The sequence below is a fragment of the Artemia franciscana genome, chromosome 5 (assembly GCF_032884065.1).
Source record: "Artemia franciscana chromosome 5, ASM3288406v1, whole genome shotgun sequence".
NCBI lineage: Eukaryota > Metazoa > Arthropoda > Branchiopoda > Anostraca > Artemiidae > Artemia > Artemia franciscana.
In genome coordinates this window covers 40,397,749-40,415,576 of record NC_088867.1, presented here as the reverse complement: position 1 = coordinate 40,415,576, position 17,828 = coordinate 40,397,749, and the positions used below count along the sequence as shown (strand labels likewise).

The following is a 17,828-nucleotide window of genomic DNA, read 5'->3' as shown; positions in this document are numbered from 1 at the left end:
ATTATACTTATACTTATACGTATTTACGTATACTACTTACGAAGGTTCTCCGTATTTATCAAACCCTCTTACGACAAAAAGCAAAGGCAAGATATACCACTAATTGCTACTAACTTTTTGTGAAGCCGATTTATTCCTAGCTGTGGAGACTAAACATCTGAAAATATTTTATGTTTAATGTCAATGATTAGATGTTTTGTTCATTACTTGCATAATGCTCTCAATAAGGTCATGTAAACGAAATAAGCTTTAATATATATGAAAATTTGTCAATTACTTGGAAAACTTTTTATATTGAACTATTTCACAATCATTGATAGTTCTTATTAGGCTACCATATTAGAAAAAAACTACCCCATCTTTTTTTCCAAAGAGAACCCTGGTAGTCCCTCCTCCAAAGCTGAAGTATATTTACAAAATTATTTTAATGCGGTTCTGAAAAAAATACCGACAACTTAAATAAACCGTAAATTTAAATAAACAAATACACTTAGGTGTTACTGTCTTCAAAGCACTGAAAATAGAAAGTTTTTACTAGTTACCCAGGAAAACTGATTTTTTCTTCTTCTTTAGATTAAAAGGAAAGCATGAGGCGGTATACCATAATAATTATCTTTGAACCCTTAACAATTTTTAATCTATATTAACAAATCTCGCCTTAAAATTGAAAGTCTAGACTCGGCCCCCGTCTTCTATATACAACCAATTGCTTATATGCGATGAATACCATACCTGTAAAGAGGTATTTGCGGTAACGGACGGCCAGACAAATAATTTCTGGCAGAGATTCAGGAGTGATTAGGATCCTGGGAATGTTTCATGGCAAAACGGACGGTGTTGAGAAAATGACTGGCCGAACATATGGCAAAAATCGAAGAAAAAAAAATCAGAAAAAGACAAAGCCAAACAGGGAACAAAACAAAACGATGAAGCAGATATTCTGGTGAGAACTTCCACTAAAACCCTCACTAGAAGGAACATGCTAAAAACAATTAGCTTCGTATTTTCGTTTTATTCATTGGCTGAAACTCAGTCCCATTTGTTAGTGTCTTCGAATAGTTGCCCTTAGAACAGAAGCTGTCCAGGAAGGAATTTGAATAATTCCATTAAACAAAGAGCCGAGACAATTTTTCTTTGTAGGGAGTCATGTATAGCCAGCATTGTCTCAGCACAGATTGGCTGATAATTGTCGAAGAGACAAAATTATCCAAGAGATCGTGTTGGACTAAAATCAAGATTGATCATCAGTAGTCCATCAGTTGGACTACAATCATCAGATCAAACTAAAATCAAGTTGGTGGACTGTGTTGAGAAATCTGAGAGCCATGACTAATTGGAATAAGAGCGGAGCGTTGGGGAGAGGATAGCCCCTCCTCACGCTATTATTATTTATTTCATATACGAAATAATTTCTGTTCGTTTTAAGTTTTAATGTTGCTCCTTACTTTCACTTTTAAAAAATCTTCATTTTTTATTTAATTGAATAAGAGAAAAGGATTGCTGATGAGCCAAGGTATGTAAGAACGGATTATTGGACAACCATAGTTGCGTTTTTTGACCCCTATCTTCTGACGCCTTGGTTCTTTTTTCTAAGTAACTAGCAACTAAAGTTGCTAAGATTGGGGGTAAGTGAAAGTGAAGAAGTGATGCTGACTGAAGTGTGGGCACTCCAAAAGACGGAGGAGAATTTACTGGATGTTTCGAATTGAAAAAAAAGCAAAGACGAACAGTCTGAATGAAAGCGAAAGCTGGAATAAGCCTTTTTCAGAATTGTATAAAATGATGTCATTTCACTTGTTGGTAGATGGTCTATCATTCATCCATCCCAGGGCAAACTAAGGTTGATATGTACGGAGTAAGGGTAATTCAAATAGTTTATCAGTTCTATGCGCCCCTTGAAGGCAATTGGAGACCAAGTTTTCCGTAAGTCATTCGGCTTTCTTTTGACGCCGTGCAAGATGAGCCATCGTCAGGTTCTCGCCGAAAATAAAAGTAACAAATTAAATTTCTGAAGATCGGGTCGAAACGGTGAGGGTAAACTTATAAGAGTGGAAACTGACACACGTATCAACAAAATCACAAGCGACATCTAGCGTATGACTTATTTTTTTCACAGTATTGTGAAAGAAAAGTGCTGGATGTGAATCTCTGAGAAAAAAAATCCCAAGGGAACTTACAACTCTAGATGGCGTTAATAATTTTGCCCATGCTCATTGGTTGGATCTTCGAAGATCTGACCTTCTCAGGAGACGAAGAACGTTTTAATCTAATGCAATTTTATTGAGTTACTTATAAAGCTATAACATTGATCAGTCCAAAAGTAGTAGATTAACAACACAAAGGCACACATTAGATTGTACACAAACATATTACTTCACAAATAAAACGGTATAAACATTCAATATAATATCCTTCAACCATTTCAAATAAAGTTATTAACTCAAGACTAGATTAGTAGTACTAAAATGGTAGAAGATGAATTATTGCTAGTGATAAAAGAACAGTTCAAAAGACAAATCTATTAAGTCAATTTTCCGTTTTTTCCAGATGATGGAAGTGTACCTTAGCTTAGCACGTTGATGAGAGTATTCTCCAAAAGAAAAACAAAAATAAATATGACAACTAAACAAAATACAAAATAAAGTTGAAATTAAATATTAACAAAATACCACGTAGGTCATCAAAGATTTTCTTTGGGGGGTGGGGTGAGTTAATACAAATAGCCTTATACTAACATGAATTTAATCTTATTCTGCATACTGACAAGCAGTAAAAAGCTAAGCATTACCTCACCAAACGGTTGATACATTAAAATAAAAATCACTAAGCGGTCTCAAATGTAAACCATGTCCGTTATTTTTTTTTTACGCTCGATCGATTTGGCTTCTGACAGCTGATATTAAAAAAAAACATAACTGTACACTACAAAGAAATTTACAATAGCGACAAAATGACAATTGTGCAAATTATGACAGCATTCATAATGAAAATACATTAACATAGGTACAGATAAAGGCGCAGGGTCGGATTAAAGGTGATTGGGCCCCGCATTTAAATAATCCGCATTATATGGTCGAATTGAACACAAAAAATATTCTAAATTTAAAAAAAAAAACTATTTTTAACTATGAGAGATGATTTATGAGTCATTTAAATAATTAACAATATTATTAACCTAAAAGATATTTCCCCTCCCTCCCCTCTCCTTAAAGATCACAAATATAAATAAAGCAAACACTTTCATGATATTCAGAGAAAATGGCACTCTTTATACCCCCCTCCCCCCCCATACACACACTATCTCAATGAAACTTCTACAAACTTCAAAGTGAAAAATTTACGCGGGTTCCCAAGTCACTTTGTTGATCTGAATTTCGCAAGAAAAGGTTAAAGCAACAGATACTACCCAGATTAGGGAAAAACACACATACCAATAAACTTAGTTTAAGTGTAGTCAGCAATTACGTACCTTTCTTTATTCATTTGCGAAAAACATGGGATTTGAAAAACCCAGGGTATTAAAAAATAATCGTATAGTCAAGACTGAAATCCCCAAAACCACCACACAGGACTGAGACTCCAAGGTCAAGACTGAAACACCTAAGGCCCAAGCTTAGGCCAGATACTCCAAGACCCTTCTACAGCCAAAGCTTAGGGCTTAAATTCCAAAATCCCATGCTCAACACTGCAATCCCAAAAGCTTCAAGAAAGTTTCAAAGAGTAGAAGTTCTCGTCTGCAATGCATTGTCGGGTTTACCACTTAATTTATTTTATTGCTCTGTTCCTAATCATATAGTTATATATATAACTATGCTAATTATATAGTTATAATTTTATAATTACATAGTTATATATGTTCCATAGTAATATAGACTTGTAGTAAGTTCTTGTAACCAGGTCAACAATAAAAGGAACCAGGTCAACTGACTGAACTTCAAAGACACGTCAAAAGTCAAATATATACAAAGATTGATCATGCCTATAACTAAGAAAGAAAAAGTAAATACCCAAATAATTGAATAAGATTTCTCCTTTTTGAAGCAAAGGAACAGAGGTTTAGAAAACTTGTAAGAGAATATTGGGGCTGAGAAAAATTTTCGTCGATTTATTGTCATAGAATTTCACACGGGGGTTACAAAGGTGGAGTTATTCCTCCATCCAATAATGTGGAATATTGTGATTGGCTTAAGAAAATACGGGAGATGAAACAATGAAATTTCGAGCTTGAAGATCTTTTTGCCTTTTTTAGTCTTTAATTTACCGTTATGCTATAATTTATTTTAAGTTAACATTTTTAACTGGCGTGAGTGGTCAGTTTTGCTTGATATCAATGAGCTTATAAAATATACAAACAAAAAACACGAAAACAATAAATTAGACGAGAGAAGACATAACAAGAAAAAAAAGCAGCAAAACCATGAACCACAAAAAATAATTACTAGCCATCCAGACCAAAGAGGATGGTCAAATAAATTTAACTTAAAAGAGTGTGGAACTAGCGCGTCAACGAAAAATCGTTTTTCAGTGTAATAATATGAATATTTATTTGATTTACGGAGCTGGTAAAAATTTGGTGTAGTAATAAGAGTCTAATTATAGTTCCTGACAGAAAAACGATTACAAAGCTTAAAAAAATGCCAAGTGGCACCATAGATGGCGTTGGTAGTTACTTAGGTTGAAGACTGTATAAATCTTTTCTCCGGTCATTTTCTTTGGTTTATTATATGAGTTTCGTTAAAAAAAGAAAACATTATTCAAGAAACAAATATTTTCTCTATGTTTTTCCTTCTTCTAATTTAATTTCTCTTTGAAATTCTTTGAATACGCTTTAGCCATTTCATTGTTTGACACGGCAAAGGACCGGTTGGAACATGGCTTAATTGAAAACAATAGAAGCCTGAATTTCCAAAACTGGAAGTAATTTTGAATACCTTCTTCGAAATAAGTAAACTCTTTATTTCTCTGTGTATATGTTTTACAACTTCAAAAAAAGTTACTAAATTCTTCGTTTTTCAAATCAATGCTAAAATAAAGAAAAAATACATAGTTCAGTTTGACATATGCTTAAAGAATATTGAGATTGGCTTGCAAAAATACGTCTAAAATGAACAAAAGAAATAAATAACTTTTTAACATGGAAATATTGGATAGTGAGGTCCATTTTCTCTTCGGTAGTATCAAGCAGGAAGGGGGAGGGGGAGAGGATTGGCCTCAAATTTTTTTGCCCCCTTACTATATTTTGAAAAATACATTTCTTCACTAAAAATGGCTTTTCTGGTATTTTTACCAAAAAAAATTGCCCCCTCTTCATCTTGAAAAATACACTTCCCCCCCTCTATATTTTAACGAATTGACATTTGAGCGTGACTTTGCTCAAAAGCAAATAGAAATATTTTTCGCTTTTCGTAAGCCAACCACAATATTCCTAGTAATTGGATGGGCAAATGGCTCTCGTTTTAAAAATCTGTTTGGTTTCAAAACCATCAGTGTAAAATTTTAAACCAGTAAAAAGAAAGAAAAACTCTAATTCTCTACGCCTCAATAGTAAACTTTCTTTTTTTTTACAAGTCTAGGCTAAAACTAAGAGAAAAACAATCAGTTTAGTTTGCTTGTGCGCTGGGTTTCCTCGGAGCCTGTTCATATTGCTTTTTGAGTCTTTTCTTTAATTCCCCAGGGAATTTTTCAAAGCATCTCTTGCATACAGGTTTAAGATCAAACTCGTAAAACTTCGTCTTCTGGGACATTTTGGCGTCGCATACAGAACACGCAAAGTGATTCACGCACCATGCTTTATTCAAGGCAGTGAAAACTAAAAAAAAGGATTTACTTTAATGATAAACATTTGAAAAAGATAAATAAATTAAAATAGAACTTAGAAAAATAAATGAAACAAAAAAATTAGTTTTTAAGTTTTAAAAATTATTTTTTTAAGCTTTAAAAATTATTTTTTAAGCTTAATTTTTTTTAAGCTTTAAATTTTTTTTTTTAAATTAACAAGGAACTTAAATAAAATTTTTAAATAAAAATATTATTCCAAACATTTTTGTTAGAAAAAGCAAATGAACATGGAACTTAAGAAAAAATCCAAAGAGATAATTTCCCTCACTGCTTACGATAGCGTTGGGTCAAGAACCTAAGAACCCTCATCTAACATCTTCGTCCCCCCCCCCAAAAAAAAACAAAGCCTACCCCTGGTATACTAATTTTTCGGCCATTAAGGTTTATATTCTCTGTTAAACATTAAGTTTTTCACAGCTCTACAGCTGTAATATAAACAGAAAAGAAAAGATACAAAAAATGTTACATAAATTAGTCTCATATGTATCCATTTACTAAGCCAGAATTTCAATATACATTAGATGATTTTTTAGAGAATGATCTAAACTTGTTAAAAACATAGGAAAATAGTCCTTCTTGGAGAATATTTAGAGATTTTTTCCCAGAAAATTCTTAGAGATGTTTTCTTAGAGAATGATTTAAACTTGCTCAAAACATCGGAAAATAGTCTTTCTTAGAGAATGTTTAGAGGTGCTTTCTGTTAGATAATTCTTACAGATGTTTTATTAGGGAATAATATAAACTTGCTCAAAACATAGGTAAAAAGTCCTTCCTAGAGAATGTTTAGGTACTTTCTTACAGAATTCTTAGAGTTACCTAAACTTGCTGAAAACATAGGAAAAAAGTCCTTTTTAGACAATGTTTAGAGATGTTTCCTAGGAGAATTCTTAGAGATTTTATCATAGAGAATGATACAAACTTGCTCAAAACATAGCTAAACAGTTCTTTTTAGAGAATGTTTCCTTAGAAATATTTTCTTAGAGAATGATATATACTTGCTCAAAACATGGGAAAAAAGCTCTTTTTCAGAGATTTTCAATAAGTTTTCAGCATATTACCTAGTAAATTAAAAAAATGTGACTCGATTAATAGACAAAGTTGAGTATTAGCTTCCCAATTTCAGAAAAATTGCTTTTATGTTAAAACATTAATATTGACAGAAAAATTAATACACCAGTCACTTGTACAAGGAACCTTACTCTCTAGGAGCTTTGAGGTTCCAAGAACCTTAAAAGGTTCTTTACATATAAGAGAGCATTAAAACCTTTAGTACAAGACATGAACGAAACAGTGGCAGAAGATGACTGTGCTCTTAAGCCTCAGACAATATTAATTTGTTTAAACCTTCCTCCCTACTACCAACCAAATTTGCCTAAACACCCATGGGTATTCGGATTGAACTCTAACAGTTTAGACAATAAATAACAAAAAAAACTGGAATTTTTTTTTAGAAAAGCCTAGGGTTATATATTCCCATTAGAAGAGGAGACTGGGATGGAATTGCCCCAGTGGTAACTATTATATTTGGAAAGGGGGCTGGATAGGGTATGTATGTATATAACGAAAAGTATGCATAAAATATTAAATAGTCCATTCCACTGGGTCTTTCCCCTTCTTTTTCATTTTGTTCTTTATATGATAAAATATGTCCAACGTTATTTGGATGATATTTTTATTAGCAATTTTTATTTTTATTAAAATCATTTTTCGCGATTTTTATATTTTATTTTGCAATATAAATTTCTATTTGATTTTATTTTTCTGGACGATAATCAGATTTCCCATGCTTATTTTACCCGTTACAGTTCTGGAGATTGTTTCAGTGAGCGCGAGTTAATGAGGGGAATTAGTGACTTTCTGATGAATAAAGCGAACAACTACTACTCAGTCTAAGGGTTTGAAGTTAAACTTTCAGGGAATGTTTGGGGGGGGGGGGGAATAAATGGATTTGGTGCTCTCGATCAAATCAGGAAATTTGTGGTTTGGCTTTGCACAGCTTTTTATATCCTTCATACTTGGAGAGACTAGCTTCACCTTCGTCAGGAGAGTCAGAAAGTTCTACCTCGGGAATTTTTGGGGATAGAAAAGTCAATCTGATCCCGGTAAAAAAGACACATTAACGTCATTTGACATACCTTGGGCGCCGTTACCAGATACGATTCTGATGTAAGGTGACGTTTTCCTTTTTGTTCTTTTCCGCGCCAGTTATTTTGTCTGTTTTTTTCTATGTCACATTCATTCCCGAACCCCTTGGTTTATAATCGCTCTAGCTCTGACACAACCAATTATTGACTCAAGATGGCAACGCTCTTTGACAATCCAAAGGAATAGTTCAAGTAACAAACCTGAACGACTGGCAGCATCAAGTGCTTACCGTAAAATTATGGCTCAATAATATAATCAAGTTCACTTATCACGTTACTTCGGAAGTAACGGAAGTTTGATTTTTTCTTCTCTTCGTTTTTCCTTCACTGGCCATAGACCCGTTTGTCATCTTAAATTTATTTCTTTGTTTTGTAACTTGCAAAAGAACAGTAAGTGCAGAACTTGCTGCTTTCGACATATTGTCAACTGTTCATAGTTCTTTTTTTTTACCGTCACCTGGTCTGATTTGGTAAGCATCATAACGCATGTTAAGTAATGTAACATTACTTATAAGCAACACAAGTAACACAGCTCGCAAAGTAACGGGAAGCACACTACTTGTTGCTATTCATACGTTACTAACTATTCATGAATCCGGTTTGCTTATCGTCACCCACTATAATTTGGTAAGTAACCTGACGTTTGGTAAGCAATGTAACGTTACTTCGGAAGTAACGTAACTCGCAAAGTAACGATAAGTTCAGAACTTGCTGCTATTGATGGACTGCTAACTATTGATAGATCTGATTTACTTACCGTCACCTGATATGATTTCGTAAGTAACATAACTTTATTTGGTAAGTAACGTATCTTGCAAAGGAAAAATAAATTCAGAGCTTGTTGCTTTTAATAGCTTGCTAACTATTGATAGAGCCGGTTTACTTACCATCACCTGAAATGACTTGGTTGCAGGAAAAGCACAAATTTCCAAATAGTTGATGATAATGAGTTTCGCAGTAGGCTTGTCCCTTTTTTTCATAATGACGATTTCCAAGAAAGGGTTTTTCACATTTTGCACACACGAAGTGCTGGAAAAAAAACCCGTGATTTAGAACTGCACATCTTTTTTGACAAAACTTGATAGTAGTCAAATCCAATCTAACTGCAGGAGGTTAGCGACACGCTAAACATGATCTACCTAAAATCGTGTCTGTTAAAAATCGTTTTTTGTTAAATTCATTTAAATTCTCTCATTAGAATTTGCAGCTAAACTATTAAATCTTACAATATGGAAATGAACGTTTTCTGCAAGTAGATTTGGAACCGGAAGCATGTTTCTAGACTAAGGAAACCCACAAAAAATGGATGAAAAATTTCCCGAAAAATTTTGTTAAATTCGTTTTTTTTTTTAAATTCATTTAAACTCAAGCGTTTGTTGGTTAATCTCTGCAGAATTTGCGGCTAAACTATTAAATCTTGCAATATCGAAACTCACATTATCTGCAAATAGATTTGGAACCGGAAGAGTGTTTCTAGACCAAGGAAACCCATGGAAATTTCCAGAAATTTTTCTGGAGTTACATGTGCAAGACCAAAGGCCCAAGAACAAGCCAGAGCGAGCGTAAAGAGGTGGTAATGAAAGGTGTAGCCATTTTTTTTTACTAGACAATGAACCAATGATTTCAGCTCTTTATAATAAAATTAAATATGAACATTCCCATCGTCAAATCCTAATTTCAATCGTTTCTGTTTGGACCTTAGGAGAGGTTAAAGAAGCTTGTTATTCCCACAATTTCTTGGGATTGCACCTCTTCAATATGAGTATTTTTTTTATATGGATGTGGATTATATAGGCATTCCTCTTAGATACTTTGCGATGAGATCTGTCTAGAATTGGAATACGGAAAGACGATCTATATTAAAAAACAGTAGGCTTTGAGTTTTTTGTTGTTCTTTTTTTCTATGCAGCATATATCTGTCCTAGGACGACAAGAAGGGCATATACGGTACTTATTCTCTTCACTCTGATTATCCGGCAGCGATGGGGGTGGAAGGGGCGTTATGCCTACTTTTTCGTTTTGTTGTTGAACTTTGGTTGTTGCTACGTAATTCTACTATAAAATTATACTGATTTGGTGAGTAACTCGAAAAAATCAAAAGGATGTTATTCTCTTCATCTACACTGTCTTATTCTTATTATTATAGTTATTTTCTTTTTCTTTCTCTTTTTCTATATTTTTAGCCTTTTTTCTAACCTCTAGTTGTGTTTCTATATGGCTCCTCATGAACCGTGATGATCGACTGGTAAGGTCGGGATTGCAACACAAAACCAAAATGAGTTGGGGTAGTGAGATGGCAAAGAATGGGTGTTTTACATTATTCTAATAACAAGAGCTAAGAGCTCATATGGCACTTGTGACGAGGCGAGAAGAGCTAAGAGCCAAGAGATCATATGGTATGAGCTCTAACAAAATTCTATGAATCAATAGATTGATTTAAAAAGGAAACTAAGAGGCTTAATGCCGGTCAGGATTTAAAATAAGAGCTCTGAGTCACGATGTCCTTCTAAATATCAAAATTCGTTAAGATCCGATCACCCACTCGTAAGTTATAATTACCTAATTTTTTCTAATTTTTCCTCTCCCTTTAGCCCCCCCAGATGGTCGAATCTGGGAAAACGACTTTATCAAGTCAAATTGTGCAGCTCCCTGACACGCCTACCAATTTTCATCGTCCTTGCACGTCCAGAAGCACCAAACGCGCCCAATCACTGAACCCCTCCCGCCAACTCCTCCAAAGAGAGCGAATCCAGTACGATTCTGTCAATCACGTATCAAGGACATTTGTTTATTCTATCCACCAAGCTTCATCCCGATTCCTCCACTCCAAGTATTTTTCCAAGATTTCCCCCTCCAACTTCCCCCAATGTCAAAAGATCTGGTCGGGATTTGAAATAAGAGCTCTGAGACATGAATTCCTTCTAAAAATCAAATTTCATTAAGATCCGATCATCTATTCGTAAGATAAAAATACCCCAATTTTCACGTTTTCCAAGAATTCCGGCTCCCCCCTCCAACTCCCCCCAATGTCACAGGATTTGGTCGGAATTTAAAATTAGAGCTTTGAGACACGATATCCTTCTAAATATCAAATTTCATTGAGATCCGATCACCCGTTCGTAAGTTAAAATACCTCATTTTTTCTAATTTTTCAGAATTAACCCCTCCCCCAACTACCCCAAAGAGAGCGGATCCGTTCCGGTCATGTCAATAATGTATCTAGGACTCGTGATTATTTTTCCACCAAGTTTCATCCCGATCCCTCCACTCTAAGTGTTTCCCAAGTTTTAGGTTTCCCCCTCCCAACTCCCCCCCAATATCACCAGATCCGGTCGGGTTAAAAATAAGAGCTCTGAGCCACGATATCCTTCTAAATATGAAATTACATTGAGATCCGATCACCCGTTCGTAAGTTAAAAATACCTCATTTTTTCTAATTTTTCAGAAACACCCCCCCCCCCAACTACCCCAAAGAGAGCGGATTCGTTCCGTTTATGTCAATCATCTATCTAGGACTTGTGTTTATTTTTCCAACCAAGTTTCATCCCGATCCCTCCACTCTAAGTGTTTTCCAAGTTTTAGGTTTCCCCCTCCCAACTCCGCCCCTCCAATGTCACCAGATCCGGTCGGGATTTAAATTAAGAGCTCTAAGACACGATATCCTTCTAAACATCAAATTTCATTGAGATCCGATCACCCATTCGTAAGTTAAAAATACCTCATTTTTTCTAATTTTTCAGAATTAACCCCCCCCCCCCAACTACCCCAAAGAGAGCGGATCCGTTCCGATTATGTCAATCATGTATCTGGGACTTACGCTTATTTTTCCCATCAAGTTTCATCCCGATCCCTCCACTCTAAGTGTTTTCCAAGATTTTAGGTTCCCCCCTCCAACTCCCCCCAATGTCATCAGATCCGGTCGGGATTTAAAATAAGAGCTCTGAGACACAATATCATTCCAAAAATCAAATTTCATTAAGATCCCATCACCCGCTCATAAGTTAAAAATACTTCATTTTTTCTATTTTTTTCCGAATTAACCGGCCCCCCACTCTCCCCTAGATGGTCAAATCGGGAAAACGACTATTTCTAATTTATTCTGGTCCGGTCCCTGATACGCTTGCCAAATTTCATCGTCCAAGCTTACCTGGAAGTACCTAAAGTAGCAAAACCGGGACCGACAGACAGACAGACCGACAGAATTTGCGATTGCTATATGTCACTTGGTTAATACCAAGTGCCATAAAAATCACTTAGTGACAATCTATTGTATTCCCTGGCATTGTGCGCCACTATCTCCAGGCCTAGTGGGCCTATTGGCAATCCTGGCCTGTTGATACTCCCTCTTTTTTGAAATTGGTAAGATGAATTGGAATGCATGACACTCAACCGGTCACTTTTTCAAACATTTCTTTTATTCTAATGCGACTTGTTGTTACATTGAGTTTTGTTTATATTAATACAACAACTTTAATTTCAACCGCTTATGGATCTACACCTCTCGACTGCACTAATTACTCGTAATTGCAGCGCGACCTGGCATTTTTCTGCCTCATCTACACACAAAATTTCCACACCAGAAATTCGTGAGAATTTAAGTTACGTGAGAACTTGTTTAACTATAAGCTCCCCAAATTCACCGTGGTTTATTTTCCAGAGTCACATCACTGAACCTTACCCTAAGCCGAAGGACTGGAGAGACCAGTACTTGCTCCCCCGTCCCAAAGGACATAAGATTGCAAGTTCAAGGTCCAATTAACTCGATCATGGTGGCTCTCCACTCAGCTTGGGTGAGCTACTACTCATTGCGTTACAGTAAAAACGACGGCAAACAATTAAAAATAAGAGAGAAAAAGTGATGATTTTTAATTTTGACCTCACATATTGTATGTGTCTTTCAACCTTGCAAAATCATAAATATGCTTAAAAATTGAGCTCAAATTTAGGGTTACAAAAAATCCTCGTAAGTCAGAAAAAGAATCATAATTGTACTACGAAATTTGACATTTCTTGATAAATTTTGTACATAAGAAAGTAAATTACACATACTACTAGTATTATAAACAACTCATCGCAGCACCAAGCAAACTGAGGCCAACATAGCTACGCACGCTCCTTCTCCATCCCAATCGACTCAAAGCCTCTCTTTTCAAACCCTCCCAGAAAGATTTCATTTCCCTTAAATCTTCCTTACCGAAATCCTCCTAATCTTCCTAACCTTACGAAATCCTCCTACCCCAAACTGATGACGACATGCTTCTTACTTATCCCTAGACGGTCGACCGAAAAGGACAATCTTTAGCATATATTTACGAAGAAAGCAAAAGAAATTGATAAAACAGACACTGGAAGAAAGAAAGAAGAAGAGGGAATAACAAGAGAAAAACAGGAAAAACAGAGAGAGAGAGAGAGAGAGAGAGAGAGAGAGAGAGAGAGAGAGAGAGAGAGAGAGAGAGAGAGAGAGAGAGAGAGAGAGAGAGAGAGAGGGGAAACCTATACTTACTTCCACATGCCAATGTTTCCCCAAAGCAGTAACGACACGTTCTTCGATTGGTCGTCGACAGGCACCACAAATGGGTATCCCCATTTTATCATGACATCGCAAGCAATACAACTCATTCTGAAATACACATGAAAAACATTTTGAAAAACAAACACAAAATTGTCAAACAGAAAATTTCAATTGCATTCGATTTGTAAAAAAAAAAAAAAAAAAAAAAAAAAAAAAAAAAAAAAAAAAAAAAAAAAAAAAAAAAAAAAACTAATTTCACTTTGCATCTTATCCTTTATCACGATAACTTAAAACAAATTTCTCGCATGTTCACCAATGGTCCGCGTAGCACAGGTACCGATACACTGATTCACTGTCTTCCGCCGGGAGTGCAATGCGTGGTTGGGGGCAAATTAACCGACACTTCCCATATTTTTTCCCTAGATACCAATTTAGAGCTGGTCGACTCTGGCTGAGCTTACAGATTCACACCTTTGACCCCCGTCTCAAACCAAATACCCAGCAACACCAAGACCCGAACCCCTTTTCGAATCAATAATTCGTTTTAATAAGTAGGATAATCACCATGAATAATAAAAAAGGACTATACTTAAGACGTAAAAGTCAGTAATTTATGAAGGGGTGACTAACTTCCGTCACCTGGTATACATCTCAGAAAGGCAAGTGTTATGCTAAGGTCCACCACGCTTGGTAAAGCTTCCGCCCCGTTCGGCGCGCACCACCTGGTGTACGTGATTTCTGAAAGTGGGCACTCCCTTAAATTTTAGGTCCAGTAGAGAGTAGTCACGCTAGTTTGGTTTCTGAAAGACCACATGTCACTTAATATGTAGAAGTTTTTGGTTTTTCAATTGATTTATTCGTGAGAGCTGCATTATCAATATAGTGGAAGTTTACATCATACTGACGCAAAAGCTGATGGGATATAAAATCTAATTTCAATTGACTTCACCATTTATCACAATAGTGACCCCGTTTAATAAATAGTAACTCCCCCGAATAATAATAATAAAAAAAGTAAAGACTTTACTAATTTTAACTGACTAATTTATTTTTCCATTGACTAATTGACTTTTTCTAATTTCAATTGACTTTACCATTTATCACAATAGTAGTTCCATTTAATAAATAGGATAATAACCCCGAATAATAATACTAAAAAAAGGAAAAGACTTTACTAATTTCAATGACTAATTTCTTTTTCAATTGACTTTATGATTTATCACAATAGTAGTTTCGTTTAACAAATAGGACAATAGCCCCAAATAATAACAATAAAAAAAGAAAAGACTTTTTCAATGACTAATTTCTTTTTCAATTGACTTATTGACTTTCTAATTTCAATTTACTTTACCATTTATCCCAATAGTAGTTCCGTTTAATAAATGCAACAATAGCGCCGAATAATAATAATAAAACAAAGAAAACACTTTACTAATTTCCATACCTAATTTCTTTTTCAATTGACTTTACCATTTATCACAATAGTAGTTCCGTTTAATAAATACAACAATAGCCCCGAATAATAATAATAGAAAAAGAAAAGACTTAACTCAAAATATACTATAATTTTGGATCCAGTAGTAATTTCAGTCAACGGTTTGTGAGAAACCACATGCTACTTGCTCTGTAAAAGTGGTGTTTCTCGGTTTTCCAATTTATACTTATTCAAAACATGATATACTATTAATATACTGAGCATATACATGGTACATGACAAAAATGTGTTGGCATAAGTACTCCGTCAAATCTACTTAACCCCGTAAATAGCTACGAAAACCAAACTTCTCATTGCTAAATGCTCTATACACGAATTTAATTAAAAACGATCTTACAAGGGTTAAAAAAACAATAGACATTAACACAGAACCAATTACATGTTTTTAATTATTCTTCTTTCATTCCAATGAATTGGCCTATTTCATCTCAATTTATTTATCAGTCCTAGTTGAATTTCGCTGAAGTAATGATATTGGGACTGTTTTTAAAAAAAATTAATTTTAGTTTTATTGGTCGTATTTTGTTGTAAGTCGTTTGTTTTTCTTTTATGTTTTGCTGAGGATGGCCCTTGGACACAGGGCCAAAATATTCATTCAAATCAGGATTCTACTATCTTACGAAAAGAATTCTCTATTGTTTTTCTTGTTTTTGATATTTGCACTTACCCCTTCAAAATGTAGATTTTTTCGACGGGGGTGGGGGTGGGTGGGTTGGTATAAAAGAATTTTTCTTTGGGGGGGGGGGAGTTGACAAAAACTTTAAACAACGCATCAAAAATTTGTTTATCTTCATTTTTTACGTTTTTACGAGTCGACAAACATTTCGAGGAAGATCAAATCGGAAAAGGGCTAATCAGAACAAATTAAAATAAGATGTTCACCAATTACAAGTTCGCAAAATTAATACAAGGAAAATGTTTCAATGAGGTTAACTCTGAATAAATCTCAAAACTTGAAATCTCCAAAAATTGCCTGTTAAGTGATCTTGAAAGGATATGGCGTCTTGGTCAAAGAGTATGGGCAATTTATACGAATGGAAACTTGCACCAGTGTCGGCCAAACAAACCATCAACACAATCTAGCGTTTGGTGACGCTACATTTATTCAAGCTTCGTAACTGTTTTTCTGTCAGGAACTGATATCAGATACTTGTTACTGCACTAATCTTACCATATACACAAATTAAATTAATTATTCGTATCATTACGCTGAAAAAAAAGCCAAGTCTCACAAAAAGTTAGAGGGCGCTGGGTTTTTTCGTCCTGCAGTTGTAAGATATGCAAAGTCTTTGGATCTTGTTATCAGTCAGGTTTTACTCTCTTGACTGACGATTAGCTGACGATATGTCAAAAATGAGGCATAGAAAAAATGGGGTTTGATTTCACTTTCTAAAGCTTTACTGAAAGGGGATTAAAACTAAGAAGCGATGGATGGCCGAAAAAATATGTTTTTTGGCCACCAATCTGGTGTAAAATGAGAAGCAGGTCGTCCCCGAATGAGAAGGGAAGAGATCTTGAGGAGATATTTAAGGGAAATTTGAACTTCATGGGAGGCAACAAAGAGAAGCCTTGAGTAGAATGGGAGGGAGGAGGAGCGTGCAAAGCCGTGCTGGTCTTTGTTAAATTGATGCTACAGTAAGCAGTTACTCGTAGTAGAGTATTTACGATTAGTAGCTGCGTTCACCAATGCATTGACGGCAAGACCACTAGAAGAACGAGCAACGAGATGTTCGTTATAATTTGGGACTGACGATCAAGGTTCGATATAAACGCGACGTTTCTACTAAGATTGAATTCGAAAAAGAGCGATATAGAACAACGTAAATCGATATATTCGTCAATAATTTAGACCTGCAACGCATATTTTCTTTTAACTAGTTTGACTTTATGCTGAATTAACTTCAGTATAAAAAAACTTGTCTTAATAAAATATCAGCTGAGCAATTCCGAAAAGAGATGGCGTTGTTGCATCAGCTAGAGCTTTTACGGATGACCAGGGAAATTGAAAACTCTATATAAAATTTCGGCTATTAATAAAGATTTACCCATATGCAAACTTACAGTGTATCAAACGAGTAGTTTTGGCATTTATTTTAGGTTCAATTTAAGAGGTGGAAATTTAATTTTCCCATTTTATGCGTAATATATAAATTGAGTATATATAGCGAATTCTCCCCTTTCGTATTGCCCAGACGAACCTCGGTGGTCCGGGGTGCGGGCTTCAAACCCGTAGCTGTTTAGCAACAGAGTGGTTCGATTCCACCTTCTGGGCGATTCATTTTGAAGTAAAATTTAAAACATTTGACTGAAAAAAAATAATTTATGAATTTAGTTTCGTGCACCAAGTCTTTTAATGCAAAAGAATTATAAAGATGAATGTCCCACAGGAACTATATTTTCCATTCTTACATAATGAATAAAAGCGATCAAAAGTTATGGGATCAGGGGAACTCAAGCATATTTCTGAGATGGAAAATGAATACCATCTGGCCTGACCCAGCAAAATTATAAAAAAAAAAAAAAAAATTTAGTCACTAAAATCATGAAAAAAACCTTGTATTAATTTTTTAAAATCACTTCCTTTTTTCAACATACGGCCGAAGAAGCCCTTTAGCTAGCAAGAACAACTAGGTAATTTTTTTGCATTTTTGAACTAGCCAATGTTCTTCATAAAATATAAAAATCAATGTAAAAATAACTGTTTATAATTTATTACAAACTTATAATAATTACAATATAAATATATATAATAGGTTTCCTCTACTGGCCATAGACCCGTTTGTCATTTTCATATTAATATCTAAGTTAAAGGTTAAATAAATAAATTTAAATAAAAATT

The 17,828-nt window shown here is 34.8% G+C and overlaps 1 protein-coding gene and 1 non-coding gene across 4 annotated transcripts in view; one reads left to right on the top strand and one right to left on the bottom strand.

The window, feature by feature from the left end:
* Positions 1–2,259: 2,259 nt before the first annotated feature.
* Positions 2,260–17,828, bottom strand: part of LOC136027400 (LIM and senescent cell antigen-like-containing domain protein 1) — a 55,009-nt gene continuing 39,440 nt past the window's right edge. For all 3 annotated transcript variants that reach the window (XM_065704620.1, XM_065704617.1, XM_065704618.1), the window contains exons 7-9: positions 13,486–13,602; positions 8,870–9,011; positions 2,260–5,809 (exon numbers count right to left, since the gene is read on the bottom strand). In XM_065704620.1, coding sequence (XP_065560692.1) covers positions 5,601–5,809; positions 8,870–9,011; positions 13,486–13,602 — 468 coding nt within the window. In that variant the 3' untranslated portion in view covers positions 2,260–5,600. The remainder of the gene's footprint in view (positions 5,810–8,869; positions 9,012–13,485; positions 13,603–17,828) is intronic.
* Trnastop-uca (transfer RNA opal suppressor (anticodon UCA)) lies at positions 17,176–17,262 on the top strand. The gene has a single exon. It is a non-coding gene; the product is annotated as a tRNA-Sec (tRNA).